This window comes from Esox lucius, chromosome 12, assembly GCF_011004845.1.
Source record: "Esox lucius isolate fEsoLuc1 chromosome 12, fEsoLuc1.pri, whole genome shotgun sequence".
Lineage (NCBI taxonomy): Eukaryota > Metazoa > Chordata > Actinopteri > Esociformes > Esocidae > Esox > Esox lucius.
In genome coordinates, this window is record NC_047580.1 from 21503128 (window position 1) to 21520387 (window position 17260).

The window sequence follows — 17260 nt, forward strand, 5'->3', positions numbered from 1 at the left end:
ACTCAGGATGTTTCAACAGTAGTTACCGTGTCAGTTAATTAGTAGATAGGTCAACTAAATATAAAGTTTTACCAAATAATCCCCTTTGCCAGACCTTAATCAAGTCCTCACAAAGTTAAGATATTTCAGCAGATATTTCTGCAGAGGATTCTGTTTATATCAAACACTATTCAATGAATAAAAATGTTTAGATGCCTAGAATAGGAGATTTAATCATTTAAACATTAGTTTACCAGCAGGTATTCCAAGGTTTCAATACATTGAATAGATCCATAGACTAGAATTTAGATCTAATAACGGTGCATTCGATATGGAGAAGGTAGCAAATACAACAGTACCATGGTGTAAAACAGTCCTGTCATAGACTTGTGATTACATGAGTGCCAAACATAGATTGTAACTCATTGGCGCTGTCACAAAGAGAGATAAACAAATCAAATTTTTTACTGCAATATACGTATAGCCTACTGACAATCTACAGGTCTGGTGAATTTTGGTATCAACTCAACTCTTATTCAGAGCAGAAGACAACAAGAAATAGCTATGGCAGGCATGTATAAGATCAAGGGGGCATATTGGGCCTAAGTCTTTTTGAGATATTCTGCTTCTTTGTGTTGATCACCCCATTATCCCATAAACTCTAATCACTGAGCATTCTAATCATGTAGAGAGCAGGTGGTACCATTGAGATAACACTGCGTTGGTTCGGCATCCAATTTTGCATGTTGCTTCTGATGGATGGTAGTCAGAACTTTCAAGCCCTTTCAAGCCCTTCTCCAGGGGTAGCTAACTGGCAGTGGTTGTGTGTGTTTCAAAAAGGTGTTCATATTTGCAAGCATTCTTTTTCAGTTTCTAAACTTCCCCCTTGTGCTAAACAAAACTTGTTCTGGTGAGGAAAGAAAACACCTGCAGGCACACGTTTGAAGTGATTTCAAAGACCAATTCAAAATTAGAAAGAACCTTTTCTCTGTAATCCATTCTCAAAGGGAATCTCTCCACTACTTAGGAGTTCTGAATAAAGACGCTTGCTGACAACTTCAAGAAAATTATGCTCATGCATCGAAAAGTCTTTGTGATCATTCTGAATGGTCAGAAAGCTTGCAACAATGACTAAATATATTGCCATGTCAGGAATGTTAGTAGACTTGTATTAGCTGATCGTATTACGTTACTAGTACCATGTCTTATTATGAATTATAGCACATGTATACTCAAATTCACTAGCTAGTCAACATTGCAAACATTTTGTTAACTTAGAGTAAGGTAGTGTATTTTTTTTAGGGAAAAACCATGACATACTTACACTGGGTTATATGGACAAAAAGACACAAACAGTTCCCATGTGATGATGAAGGGGGGCCAAAATAAGAATGTTTGTGACCCTCTGCCTTAATTTACTACTATAACTTTGATTATTGTAGCGGTCATTTCTCCAATGAACAAGTTATTTGATAGGTACAATAACTGTTACAAAAGTGAATTTCTGTTTTGATGTTGCTGCAGGCATTTCCACCCTTTAAAATGTTGGGGATTTTCAAAGGGGGATCCCAACATGCATCCATATACACTCACCTAAAGGATTATTAGGAACACCATACTAATACTGTGTTTGACCACCTTTCGCATTCAGAACTGCCTTAATTCTACGTGGCATTGATTCAACAAGGTGCTGAAAGCATTCTTTAGAAATGTTGGCCCATATTGATAGGATAGCATCTTGCAGTTGATGGAGATTTGTGGGATGCACATCCAGGGCACGAAGCTCCCGTTCCACCACATCCCAAAGATGCTCTATTGGGTTGAGATCTGGTGACTGTGGGGGCCATTTCAGTACAGTGAACTCATTGTCATGTTCAAGAAACCAATTTGAAATGATTCAAGCTTTGTGACATGGTGCATTATTCTGCTGGAAGTAGCCATCAGAGGATGGGTACATGGTGGTCATAAAGGGATGGACATGGTCAGAAACAATGCTCAGGTAGGCCGTGGCATTTAAACGATGCCCAATTGGCACTAAGGGACCTAAAGTGTGCCAAGAAAACATCCCCCACACCATTACACCACCACCACCAGCCTGCACAGTGGTAACAAGGCATGATGGATCCATGTTCTCATTCTGTTTACGCCAAATTCTGACTCTACCATCTGAATGTCTCAACAGAAATCGAGGCTCATCAGACCAGGCAACATTCTTCCTGTCTTCAACTGTCCAATTTTGGTGAGCTCGTGCAAATTGTAGCCTCTTTTTTCTTTCCCATTCTGACATTCAGTTTGGAGTTCAGGAGATTGTCTTGACCAGGACCACACCCCTAAATGCATTGAAGCAACTGCCATGTGATTGGTTGATTAGATAATTGCATTAATGAGAAATTTAACAGGTGTTCCTAATAACCTCTTTGGTGAGTGTATGTAAATCAGTTTTACTCACCAATTGAAATGTTTTGCTCACTGAATTCCCCTCCCATTGCAAAAGATCATGGCGCAAATCATACACCCTATAGACACTAGCAGTACTACAGTATGCCTCCCACCCTAAACTGGTTGAAACTATTCCGGTCTTGTTCAATAACAGGAGATGAGAACGCAGGTTATCATAGAGGTTGGATTCTACACAGTGCCCATTCAATTTGATGGAATTTGGGTATACAGTGGGTTCAAACTTAAAAAAAATACAATACTTTTTAAACATATTCCCTCTATTTTAGGGCACTGAATGTATAGGGAGACATTAAAATGTTTGTGCCAAAAAGTGGTCAATCACCAGACCTGAATCCAATTGTTTCACTTGCTGAAAACAGAATGAAAAATGAACTAAAACAAACAAGAATTAGACAGCTGCTGTACAGGCCTGGCAGAGCATCCCCGGCATAATACCCAGCTTCTGGTGACTTTAGACAATCAACCAAAAATATGGCAAATTAATTTACTCTTATGTTAATTTGTCCAATTACTTTTGGTCCCCAAAAATAGGGGGACTATGTAAATAAAGCTGTAATTCCTAATTTATGGATGTAAATACGCTCAAATTCAAGCTGACAGTCTGTGACACTATCAAAATACCTACAGATTGCACAGCAGTTCTTGGAATTTCATTAATATGTATTTCAATAACCAAATGGCCGATATCAGTTACCTTTCAGGAATCTGAAATGTAACAATGTTGACATGTATTGTGCTCTGCTATTGATTCAGACTAAGTTTAATTTACAGCTAATAAACGATACTAAGAAGAGGGATACCAAAAAAGCGTTCTTTTCAAAAACAATTCATAGTTTTTGTCAATTAGATCCTTTTAATATCATCAGATTTTGTTGTAGACGGGCCCAATCCCGATACCTCTGAATATATGTACCTGGTGAAAGTGAAGAAGTGTTCCCCTGCTGTGCTGCTATCTCCTGCAGTCCTGTCCTTGTCTTCCTCAGAGACAAAGCCGGGCTAGACACAACCTTCTGTAATGACCTGGATGACAGACAAAACCTGACCACATCCCTCTCATCCCCCACCTCCGAGTGAGGATCAGGGAGACAGAGAAAAAGGGAAACATGTAGAGTGAGAAAGAGGCACAGCAAGAGAGACAGAAACGAATATAAGACAAAAAGAAAAATAAGTATGTGGCAGCATGCCAAATGAGTGCCATCTCTTCTAATAAATAAAATGTTGGCAAATTTTGAAATGGATGTATTACCTGGGCAGGATTTGCAATGTTGGATGAAGATGTGTAAGCCATGACTCCATACGGGTTGGGTTCAGTACCGCCCTGTAGGCTAAGCTTCACTTCTTTGGCCCTCAGTGTTCCCCACTCCTGGAAGGGGCACCACACCCCCCAACGGAGGCACTGCATGAAGGCTGTTCGTGGACTTGTGGAAGTCAAGGAGATCTGTAGAACAAACAAAAAAGTCAGTACAAACTTTAAAGACATGGAAAATTTTTGTAGTATGATGCACCACAGGAAGAAGCAGAGAGAGGACATTTCCAGATTCTGTATATACTAGTGCGGACCACATTGGCTACATCTGTTCCATGAACCACCCGTTTTCGTGGACCCACCTGCATACATACATATAGCTCCAAAAGCCAAAACGGTCACCAGCAAAAAACATTCATTAAAAGGTGCCCCATGCAGCATTTTCCATTTAAAGTATCCGATAATAACCCTGAAATCAGTTAACATCAGAGGTGGCGGACTCGAGTCACATGACTTGACTCGAGTCTGACTCGAGTCACAATTTTCAGGACTTGTGACTTGCTTGATTAAAGTATGAAAGTGACTTGACTTTGACTTGAGAACAAGTTACTTGAGACTTGACTTGACTTGAAGTGGAAGACTCGACAATGACTTGAACTTATAATAAACAATTATTTTATATGTTGTGACATCAGCACCACTAATCAGGACCACTAATCAGCGTATGTGCCTTTAACGCTGCACAATTCAAACCGCGCCAAACATGGCAGACAGTAACGATAGTCAAGCTCCACAAATAGTATCGTTTGGATACAAGGACTTTGAACTGGACCGTGTGAATAAAAAAAGATTTGCCAGATGCAAAATATGCAACACAAGAGTATCTGACATGACAACTACAACGTCAAATGTCATTCGTCATTTTAAGAACCACAAGGAAAGGTAAGAAAGTATTCAGTTTCACTAAGATCTATAACGATGAAGTTACTAATGTAATGAATTAATCTTTTGTTTGTCATAATTCGGCCTTGGTTGCATATTATGTTTTTTTTTTTTCTTGTTAGAAATGTGATTTTCTTTAGAGGAAGCAATACAATCGTTTTTAAATCAATAAATTCCTTTTGAAATCAATATTTTGTGTAAAATTATTGATTTATTTGGTAGGTAGCCATGTAATAAGCCGGCTAAGGTATAGCGAGGCGGTTGTTATAGCGAATACAGCCCCTTCAGGCTGATTCAAGATCCCTCTGCTTCGTCCCCCCAAAAAATAGTACCGCGTGGGAGAAAAATATTTGATTTTGAAATCGAGCTTCGCACCGAGCGCACGTCAGAAACAGAGGACAGTGTGTGTGTTCATCTCTTTAGTACTGTGACTTGACTTGACTTGAAACTTATAAGGACTCGACTTGACTTGCTTAGGGTGAACCCTTGACTTGACTTGACTTGCTTGATTTATCTGAACTGTGACTTGAGACTTGACTCGAGACTTGATGGTTAAGACTTGAGACTTGCTTGGACTTGACCATGTGTGACTTCTCCCCATCTCTGGTTAACATTAAAAAACACCAAAGCACACACTATACAGTCGACAATAATTCCTGGACATAGAAGCACAATGCAAAGAAAGAGTTTTTGACAACTTCCACTGGAGAGGCTTCCGTGCTAGGCTAATGCAAGCCCCCCAACGGCCTTCACTGCCTGTCCAATTCCTAGCTAACGTACCATCACTGGCGAACCAAATGGACAAAACGTAATCAAGCTGGAAGGTGTGATGGCAATTGTCTGTTGTGTATCTTTCTCTATCCTGTCCTAAGACCCATTGATCTGCATCTACCCCCATCCTGCTAAAGATTTACGTTTACCTCAGCACCTCATACTTCCTTTACCACAGCACAACCGACATTCCTTTTCTTATCTAAACATGGGGACTCAATACATTAATCGATAAGAATACATCAGTTCAATACATTTACATAACAAAGGGCGCAATGTCTTTAGAGCTGATCGGACAGTAGAGGACTCCGGCAAGACCAGAGAAGGTGGGCTGTGCATTTATGTAAACAAAACATGGTGTAGAAACACTTACTTTACCAGGAGTCACTGCTCAACCAATCTGGAGTACCTGATGATTAGATGCAGGCCTTTTTATTTACATCTATTGTTTTTATTGCAGTCTACATACACCTGGATGCTAATGCTAAAGTAGCATTGAAAGAACTGCAGGCTGCCATTAGCAAACAGCAGACGGAACACCCGGATGGTGTTTTTGTGGATCGCAGGTGAATTCAACCATTCAAATATAAAAACAGTTTTTTACAAATTCAACCAAAATGTCTCATGCCCCACAAGAGGAGACAATACACTAGACCATGTGTACACAAACAATCTGGAGGCTTACAAAAGCATTCCCCTCCCCCACATGGTACAGATCCTCTTTTACTGTTCCCACCCCCGAAGTGTTTACCCCTCATTAAACATGTGAAACCATGACAGTCAAAGTGTGGCCAGAGGGGTCAGACTCACTTCTACAGCACCAGTTACACCACCCAAAAACAAATAAAGACCCTCCCCAACCAGAAGCCATGGATGAACAGAAAGGACCGACAACTGCTAAAGGCCTATGATGATGCTTTCAGATACAGCGATGCGGAGGCCGACAGCTCATCCAGGGCCAAACTGAAAATTGTGCAGCAAGATGGCAAAAAATGACCAGAAACTGTGGATTGAGGAGTACTTCAATAACAACTCCAAACCCTGATGCATGTGGCAGGGCATCCAAGCCATCACAGACTACTGGCCAAAGAAGCCTACCCCCACACCCAGCGATGTCTCCTTCACCGATGAATAAACAGTTCTACGCCCGCTTCAGGGACAGGGACAACAAAGAGCCAGCCATCAAAGCTGAACTCCTTCCAGACAACCCCCCCCCCACCCACCCACCCACTAGATGTGTTGTTGCACTGAGCAGGATGAATGCACGCAACGCTGCCGGTCCTGATGGCGTCCCCGGGCGTGTGCTCAAAGCATGTGCTGGGCAGCTGGCTGAGGTCTTTACTGACATTTTCAACCTGTCAATGGCCCAGGTGGTTGTTCCAATGTGCTTCAAGACCACGGCAATTGTGCCAGTGCCGAAACAGTCGACTGCATCTAGCTTGAATGACCTCCGACCTGTCGCACTCACCCCCATGATCATGAAGTGCTTTGAAAAAGACTAGTTCTGTGAGAATGCTATTCATAGACTTTAGCTCAGCATTCAACATGATCATCCCCTCTAGGCTGGTTAAAAAACGCCAAGACCTGGGGATTGAACCCCTCTCTGCAGCTAGACTTTGCCCCTCTCTGCACCCCAGTCTGTCAGGTTAGACAACTTCACCTCTTCCACCCTGATCCTGAACACTGGTGTTCGACAAGGCTACATGCTGAGCCCCCTCCTGTACTCCCTCTTCACCCACGACTCTGTTCCTGTACACAGTTCCACCACCATTGTCAAGTTCGCAGACGACACCACAGTGGTAGGCCAAATCAGTGACAATGACGAGTCTGCCTACAGGGAGGAGGTCAAGCGCCTGGCGGCATGGTGCGCTGACAACAACCTGGCCCTCAATGCAAAGAACACCAAGGAGCACATTGTGGATTATAGGAAGCCTAAAGGCTGCAGTCATTCCCCAGTTCTCATCAATGGTATTGAAGTGGACCTTGTCCAGCATCAAATTCCTGGGTGTCCACATCTCCAAGGACCTCTGCTGGACCCTCAACACCTCAACACCGGTCAAAAAGGCACAGCGGTGCCTGTACCTTTTGAGGAGGTTGAAGAACGCCCAGAACATCACTGGTGCCCAGCTCCCAGCCATCATGGATCTTCAGCGCAAGTGGTGTCTGCGCAGGGCATGTGGTGTCATCAGACACCCTTCACCCATCACATCCAAGCCACAAACTCTTTGCCCTCCTACCATCAGGCAGGTGGTACAGGTCACTTTGTTCCCACTGCAGTATAGCTTCTTCCCATCTACTGTAACTCTGCTGAACTCTGTGACCCATCTCATCACTAACCATACCCACCCGCCCACCTGCCTCTAAGGAACCTTGTTGCACTACTCTTCTTGTACTGCTTGTCCACCTCGGAAACCTCATTGCTGCTGTCCCTGCATTTCAGTTGTACAGACTACCTTACACCTCCAACTTTTGTACTTGCATTTGTCTCATCGCACAACTATTCATTCCCACTTGCACATACAAATACATAATACTTTATTTGTACATTTTCTGCCCTTCCCTAGTTGCCTTCATTGCTCATTTAGAGGTACCATTTTGCACTCTATTTGCCTTCATTGCACATCTATCCATTCCACTTGTAGCAGACACTTTACTTAATATTTGTAAATTTCCTGCCCTTTTTTATTTGCTAACTGCATTTCGTTGTACTGTACTCGTACTGTTCAATGACAATAAAATTGAATCTAATCTAAATGATTCTGTTCCGTAGTTATGGACCCATCAACTTCGACCCCATCTAAAACTAACGTCTCTGTTCTTTGCCCCAGCATCGACATCATTTAGATTAGCGACACTGCTTCAGACCGCTCAGTATGCTCATAGTTCGTAATGGTAGTGTCAGATCCTAATGGAGTTATAGAACCAATTTTAAACTCACTGCCAACAGGTGGCGTAAAAACGTACATAGTGCACCTCCAATTCATACGATCCATCATATTCTTTAACTTCACTTTCCTCCATTAATTCAATTTAAGTTCCTGCTTCTTAGAACCATTGAATATTATAATCACAGACAGAACAAGGTTGGCCACTCTAACAAAAATGCCTTAATGGTGGAGTGCTGCAGAGAAGGTTGTCCTTCTGAAATGGTTCTCCCATCTCCACACAGGAACTCACCAGGTTCTTGGTCACCTTCCTGACCAAGGCCCTTTTCTCTGTTGGTCAATTTGGATGGGGGGTCAGCTCTAGGAAGAATTTGGACCGTCTACACCCAGAACATTTTCCATATCTCCAATTCTGGCAAACTGGTACGTTACAAATCTAGGGCATTGACAAACTCTTTTTGTTGTCCAAGCACAAGGTGCCCCTGTGTAATAATAATACAGTTATTAGCCTTTTTGATATGCCACAATTGTCAAGACAATCTTGGAAAAGGACAAATGCTAGCACAGGAGAAAAAGTAGTGGAAACAATGCTGATGTAAACACATTTGTGAGAAATAAGCATTTAGTGTGTATGGAACATTTCTGGGATAATTTATTTCAGCTAATGAAACATGGGACAAACAAACTGCTTATACACAAGGAAACAGAAAGGAGAAGAAATATTTGCAAACTGAACAATAAAGAGATTTATGTAGACAACAATATACTGTATACCATGTTATATGAATGCTGTGAAGTAAATTTTTTTATATTAATAGATTTTTACTTACTATACTATTCACAAATATTGTACTACCTGTTTGTCATTGACCCCATGCAGGCTCACACCCAAAACGGCAGTAATACAAATATAAAATGGAGTCCTGTTTTTGTTTGGATTATAAATAAAGATTCAGTACACAATCTAATTTAATATAAGGTGGAGTCAAGTACATTGTTTATCTTTTCCTTACATAGCTCCTTGAATATTATAATACAAGCCTTTGTTATGTTTAAACACACATGCACACAGCCTTCCCAGACTGCCCTTTTCTACTGTACTGTAGGTCTAAATGGAAGTGATAAATCTCCACCATCACCTGAGAACAGTCACGTATGCAATTTAGGAGCAGATTTGTTGTGCTTAAACATGATTTACAATGAGTCCCGTGGCGCTTCTATTGCACTCTGAAAACAGCCATCCCTGGAAAAAAAACTGAAAATGTCTGGTGCTTTAAATCATCTACAGTGGACCCACTGCAGAGTTTCGCTGAATCGATTAATAAGCTGGTCAACCTCAGACTAAAGTAATAAATCATAGGTAGGCAGGACAGAATACACAATAAATTCAACTTCTGTCCAGGCAATATCAGAAATTTCCCTTTGGATAAAAATAAAACCATTTAGACTGTTTTTTTCCTCAACAATTACTGAACGAAGCCCTTAAACACATAATTCTGACATATAATAACAGCATCTTAATAGTAGTGATTCAGATAAATGCCAGCTCTGTTATCTGTTATTGCCAGATAGTCAAACGTGTCTTGAGTAGTTCTTACTTTCCAGATTGTCATCTCTGTTATCACTTCTGAACACAAAGTGTCAAAGTCACGCAGAAGTCCACCATTTTGACAGGCGCTCTCAGAATTTCCCATATTAGGCAAAACTTCCTTAACATAAAACGCACCCAAAATACATCGACAAAATGCATTATAAGCGTCACGTTTAGGCATGGCAGCCAGCCCTGCCAGTGAATCCAATGCCCCCTCTCCCTCACTTCAACACGGACATCTGTTTTTGTTCATTACTGCCCGCACCTGTTCTCCTTCATCACGGACCCTATTTAAGTTCCTGCTCCCCCATTGTATCCTGCCGGTCCTTGTATTGGTTTTACCCTAATGTAACGTTGTTCCATGTTTTGCTTTATTTTTGTCTGGTATATATCATTTATTAAATTCCCTCCATTCTCCATGTGCTTGTGTCCTGCCTCTCCATCCGTCAACATAACAATAAGAACCGGTTTGTTCCCACGTTATTGAAAGAGAAAAGGTCAGACAGATGTGTTTTAACTCACTTTGAGGGAGCCGAGAGACTCATCTGAACCCAAGATCACAGAAATAATTCTCATCATCATGTGTCATTAATGACATCAGAGATCTTTCTAAAGCAACACACATTTCACTTTGGAAGGCCATAGCTCTTGCTCTGCGACTCGGTCAAGATGCAGATCCATATTTAATGGATTTAGAATATTGTTTGCTGTCTGATTAAAAACCTCCCATAACCAAGCTGAATGACTGTGGTAAAATGACAATTACCTAGTAGTGGGAGCTCAACATTATGCCATGTAGCAGCTTAATGGTGATGGCTTGGGAGGATCATTTGGTAGGGCGTCTTAGTAAGTCCAAGACTGCCGCCTTGGATATACTGTGGTATGACAAGGTATTTGATCCTCTGCACTGTGTCACAATTAATTTTGTCCACTTTTTCAGAACTGTAGTAATATAGAGGGAGACCAAATGAAAAAAAATTCACCAATGTCACATCTAAATGTTAACAAAAGGCACCTAGATGATTTTCTGGCAACATGAACACAGGACATGAAACAAGACATTTGAAGTTTTGGAATAGCCCAGTCAATGTCCAGATTTAAGAAGTTGTTGTGGCAGAACATGAAACAAGACAAAATAAGTATTGGAATAGCCTAGTCAAAGTCCAGATTTAAGAAGTTGTGGCAGGACGTGAAACAAGTATCCTAAATTTAAAAAAAAATGTTTTGCTTGGAGGAGTGGGCCTAAAGTTCTCCACAGTGCTGTGAGAGACTGATAAGTACAGGATGGGTTTGGTTGCAGTCAATGCCGCTTAATGTGGCATAATCTTTTTTGTCTAAGAGGGCAATGACTTACTTTATAATGACATAACCTCCTAAATAAATAAATGAAATAAGTATCAAGATTGTGTGTTGTTTGTTCAGGTTCCATTTGATGTAATATTAGGTTCTGGTTAAAAATGTGACTACATTCAATGCCAAAAATAAGCAAAAATGATAATTCCCACAGAATTAAGTGATTATAACTGCAGTACTACTGGTTTCTGGTTTTTGTCAATATTTTGACAAATTGTCAATATTTTGAAAAAAGTGCTCAAAAGTCAGGGCAGTAATTTAAAGCCCATAATCAAATGCTAAACAGTTTGTCAAAATTAACTACATTGTAAATATTCATGAAAGCAAAAATGACCTTTTTGTACTTGATAAATACAGCTGAAATTAGCAGAAATTAGGGGTTTGGCAATAAGCATCCTTTTGTGAGGAAGGACTTTCCGTCCTTTGCACAACAGTAATTACAATTGTTTAACAGTGTTCCACCCAGAAGGAAAGCAAGATTTAACTTTTGGGTAACCAATCTTAATACAACGCAAATGAGTAGATGACATGTCTAATCTCAGGGGCAGTGACTCAGTGAGTCTAATTCAGCTACAGTATAGTGACCCACCAGTCATGACAACCAAGCAACCTGGAATCTGATCTCAGTGCCATCAGATCCCAAGATGATTATATGAACATTGGTATTTCACCCATACAAAACTTCAGACAAACATTTGAACTAATCCAAAATATATTTCCTATAGCTCTACATTATGTAAATGTGTGCGACAATTATAGCTTTGAAAAAACATCCCTTCAGATACCAATGTAAAAACATTCTTCTGATATTTAAAAAATAATAGTAAAAAATTGTATGTATATTTAAAGAAAGTGTCATTAAATTTCATTCTGAGAGCAAACACGAATATGGTAATGCAACAACAGTGGAGATGAGAGAGAAAAACTGAGAAGGGTTTGCCAGAGGCAAAGACACGAAAGAGGGAAACTTTTTCATAAAGTTATACAGAGAACAATAATAGCAAGCGATGTCAGTGCACACATAATTGCTGAAAATTGCAAATCATTTTTGGGGTAGAAGAATCCATCAAGCTTGTTTAGTCAAGCAAAATGCAATGTTATGGCAGCTACAGACAAATACATTTCATATATATTTAATTGTCAAATTATATATATATGAAATTGGGTAAAGATATAGATCTCATGTCTGTTACCAGGGGCCACAAAATATTCAAAGTCTGAGAGTTAGAGAACTATTATTGCATAAAAATTTGGTATCAACGTCATTTTCTCAAGTACGGAAACAATGGCCAATTCAGAGCTGTTCTTAAACAAGGTAAATGTACTGAATTCTACATATATTCAAAACTTTATAGAAACTTCCCGTAAAAAATATACATGAAGACACACAACCTCAAGTCAAGTTTCTTTGTTGTATGCACAAGTTACATATGGTGTACACCACCAATTATTGTAAATCATTGCAATAACATAAAGATACAGTGTAATAACAAGGACAAGCTGGATATTTCAATGTGCCTATTTCCAATATATTAACTGTTTTGTTTCTTCTCAACTACATGTGCCTTTACAGTCTCCACTCAATGATGTACATTATTGTAATTAATAAGTTATTTTAAGAACAGCATCCCAACTGAATGGCCCTTAATCTAAAGATTCCGTAAAACACATTGGGAGGATGTCTTTCTTTGCCAAATCGCTTATAAGCACACATGCATTTCAAACACAAGCTTGAGCTCCACCTGGACCGAGCACTTAATAGTATAGTTGTGTGAATGAGGTGGTCCATTTTCTACATGCAAACACTTACAACATGGTTTGTGTAGGCTGAAATCTTTGACCTTAGCATTTTGATGCTATCGTACACCTGAATGTAGGTAACAAAAATTGGGGAGAGAAGTGGGGAGAGATGTGATGTGGTTAACTATGAGAGATGTGGTTAACTATGCATCTATTGCAAAAGGGCCTCAAAGGTATAGCACTACAATTGTGTGTGTTCAGCTAATGAGTCAGCGTGTGAGCTAGAATGTTTGAGTGAGTTGATGGATACGTAATAAGTATTGAAGTCAGTGCAAAGAGACTGTTAGAGATATGTGGTTGGTTCCGGTTCAGGCTTTGAGAGATTCACAAAAAACTAGCCTGCCTTTCAACAACTTAGGGCTTTTTAGAAAGCAGTGGAAATGAATCCTAAATTAGAGGGATGTGGGCATTGATGGGAGAGTGAGTCTGACAGTTATTACTTTTACTGCAGTCTGTAGGGTGGTTGTAGTCATTATTTCAACCAATACTCTGTGACAGGAACCGGCCAAGAGCATTCCACTACCTATTCTCCACAACTAGCAGCTCGGGAGAAAGTGAGGAAACGCGCACCAACATCATTAACAAACAATACTAAACCACTAACATTTTCATCCATCTGCTGAAAGAGGTCAATATGTGTTCCCTCCCAATAGGACAGTTCATTAAGCTGGAAAATGTTACCCAAATCAATTCATTGTGGAATTCATGGGTTGCACCTGTCACTTGGTCACTTCATGTCATTGTTATGAATGCTCTTAAAAGAAATCGCTCCATGGTGGTACGAAAATAGCTAGCAAGGTCTTGAACTTAGTAATGAACAAGCTTGAGAGTGAAGAACAGTTGGATATCATTCACACGTACAGTAGGGGTCCAGGTTGTAAATAGCAGTATGCAGTGCAATGACAATCCATAGAGTTGCTGGTGGGGTACTGAAACATGAGTGGTTCCAGAGTATTTGGCAATGCTGCAGGAAGATAGTAATTTGGGCACTACAGACTGGGATTGAGAGAAGTTGCACACCCTTAAGAGTTTCACTTATTTTGGCCACAGATACTGAGAGCCGATAAACTTACATTTGGACACTTTTCAGCAGGTACATTTCAATGGTAATTTATACATCAAAACTAATATGCAAAAGGCAGATTAAGTCACAGTAAACTATATTTAGCCTTAGTAAAAGTATTGTGAGTTTTAGAACCAAATAAATCTTGCAAAGATCATTAGCTTTGAGAAAGATGACTGTTTTATCAATCCAATACTTTGTATGTTAAAATACATTTAGGGCCGGTTTCGGAGACACAAATTAAGCCTAGTATATGACAAAAAAATCGAGTTCAATAGAAAACTCCATTGAGCTTGTTTTTTTTTTGTCCTAGACTAGGCTTTATCTGTGTCTGTGCTCTTAATGTTTCACATTAAAAATTTGATAATGACAGAATGTGTTAGAATGTTCATGGAGAGTGAATTGCTTGCATAACTATAATATAATAATATTGAATCTACACTAAAATGTAGCCCCTTAGACCACAGTGCCACACGGTAGGCTACAAGGTAATACTATTCTGCTATAAAAGCAAGCAAATTATATTACTGTCCAAAGAAAACTCAGTGTTGGTTACTTGCTAATTACAGTTGTTGATATTGTCGCGAATTCCAGCGCAGGCCAGTGGATGGAAGATCTTTCTATTGGTCTTTCCAACAGGTTTTCTTAACAAAACTCACTATATATATATATATATATATATATTCAAGATTCCCAAATGACATCCTTATTTAATTCATCCTTATCCTTATTTCTTTATTTAATTATTTAATTTAATTATAACGATATAAATATATAATGAATTTTTGCCCAGCCCTAAAAGCAACACATTGATTTAATAACAGAGGGTAAAGGCCTTGTCACAACAAAGCAGGTGATCACCCCTCAGGTTAAACATATAAACCACAACTATGAAGAATCTGTATTCACAATCCTACTTTTCTGTGTAATTTAGCACATATGACTGAATGAGTGTGTGGAATTATTGAAAATGTTAGTACTTATCACTGCCTCCTGCCAAATAAAAAAAAAAAAACAGCTAAGGTCTATTTAATAGGATAGACAAACAGACTTTATGTCAACCCAAGTCTGCAAGGGTACTGTGGCAAAAAAGACTTTGATCCATCAACTGAACTCCTGTAAAACAAGGCCCTTTTATTTCACAATACAGCAGCCCTGTTCATCGTATAACAATTGTCTCTCCCTTAAGGCAAGAATAATCAAAACAGCCAAGCACAGTCAGTTTTTGTGCTTTTTTTGAAAGCTGGATAACTTGCTTTAAAGGGATAGTAAACAGAAAGAAAGATGAAGCCTGAGCTGGAATGTGACGCTAACTAAAGCAGGCTATCTTGACAAAACATTCATCAACAGTTCATCTAACTGCAATCATAATACACACTTCTGCAAGACCAATTGTGCACTGCCCATTGGAGCCAAAATAATGTTACACTTCAATTTTTTTCATAAACATGGTGTACAAAAGATAACTCAAGGGTAGTAAAAAGGACATTATTGACACAATCCTTTATTTCCCTGGTAATATACAGTTAGAGGAAAACGAAAAAGGTGAAAATACCAAGGTTGGAAAAGAGAATGGAAAAGAGAAGAAAACAACTTTTCTACTGGACAAGAATAACACTTGGACAAACTTGCCAAGACAGCATTTGTTCTCACTAGATTCACTGTCAGTCGTTTTATAAGCAGTGAACATCTCCGAGGGGCAGTTAGCCCCTGACAGCCGACGTTTGGACCAAGCCATGCGTCAGACATGCCTAGGTCCAAACCTATACAATCCTGACAGCAGGCTTTGGAACGAGGGCCTGGGCACACGGCATCCATTAGGCACACAAACATTGCCCCCCTCCCTCTCTCCCTCTGCAATGCTGCACGTCCCCGCTTAGAGAAGGATGGCTATGCTGGCAGGCTCTGACAGGGTAAGACTCAATCCAGGCCCATCAGGGGAGATTGATGCACTTCTCAGTGGGGGAAGATGACATTCATTTTAATTAGGCAAAGCATTGTGTCTCCAGCCCTGTGGTCTCTGCCATTCTTTTCCACCAGCTTCCCTCAGCGTGAGAAAGGAGATAATTCCCCAGGGAGAAATGACCTCCAGCAACAGCTAAATCAGCTAAATATATCCTTTCAAAATCCTGATGACATTACTATGTGGACAATGTTAGTTTAACATTTAATTAACATTTGTGTGACATTTGAGACAGAACAAAACAAAACAAAACTAACTTTTTTAGGGCAGATGCTAGTTTGAGGACTCTTGACGTGCATCTCACAGAGACAGCCAGCCTGCCAAATAACGGGGCAAAGGCAGTAAGGGGGTTCTTGCAAGAGGCACTTTTTTAATGAGCATATGAACAGAGAGATTTCAAGAGGTTTTCATTCAGCAAACATCATTAAAGCCTACGGGGACACACAGAACTTCTTAATGGAAGTCACAGAAAACACACATAACGATCCATACACGTGTACCTGCACTGCAACCCAATTAAAATCACAACAAGCATCTGTACGGCACTTGGCACAGAGGAGCAACTACACTCCACCATATTTAAACAACCAACGGCAGCCAAAACAGGGGCTGCTGAGCTGATGTTGTTGTTGTTTACTTTCTATCTCTTTGCGGTCATTTTTGTAATATAGAAATATAAGTATAAGAAAAGATACGGAGAGAAATAGGAAACCAAACAAATTATACAAAAAAATTGATGCTTGAGTAGAGATCAGAGCTGTTACTAAGTGCGGTCAAGAGGAAATGTGCCCATATAGCTGTATACCATCTAGCATTCCCAAACAGAGCCAAATATGACTACTTTCAATCTGATGTCCTGGATGGAGTTGATGCAAATGTCACTGTCTTCAGGAGCCCCCTGCTGTGTGTGTCTGTGTGTATTTGTGTCGGTGTGTATTTGTGTCTGTGTGTGTCGGTATGTATTTGAGTCTGTGTCTGTGTGTATTTGTGTCTGTGTGTGTGTGTGTGGCTGTGCGTGTGTGTGTGCATGCATACGTGCAGCCGTGTGTTCCATAAAGGGCAAATCAGCGCTCATGTTTAAATTGCTTTTGGAGGAATCAGAAAGGTCACATGTTAATAGTTACACTTCCTCAGACGTTCTGTAATCAAGCGTGCCAGCCACCACACCTGGCCTATGGTCAAAGGGCACCTGGGATCACATTTGACT

The 17260-nt window shown here is 40.1% G+C and overlaps 1 protein-coding gene across 3 annotated transcripts in view; it reads right to left on the bottom strand.

Moving 5' to 3' along the window:
- nphp4 (nephronophthisis 4) overlaps nucleotides 1–17260 on the bottom strand; it is a 144497-nt gene that overhangs the window by 64255 nt on the left and 62982 nt on the right. For all 3 annotated transcript variants that reach the window (XM_020051866.2, XM_020051867.2, XM_034295795.1), the window contains exons 9-10: nucleotides 3686–3877; nucleotides 3353–3503 (exon numbers count right to left, since the gene is read on the bottom strand). In XM_020051866.2, the coding sequence (XP_019907425.2) occupies nucleotides 3353–3503; nucleotides 3686–3877 (343 nt within the window). The remainder of the gene's footprint in view (nucleotides 1–3352; nucleotides 3504–3685; nucleotides 3878–17260) is intronic.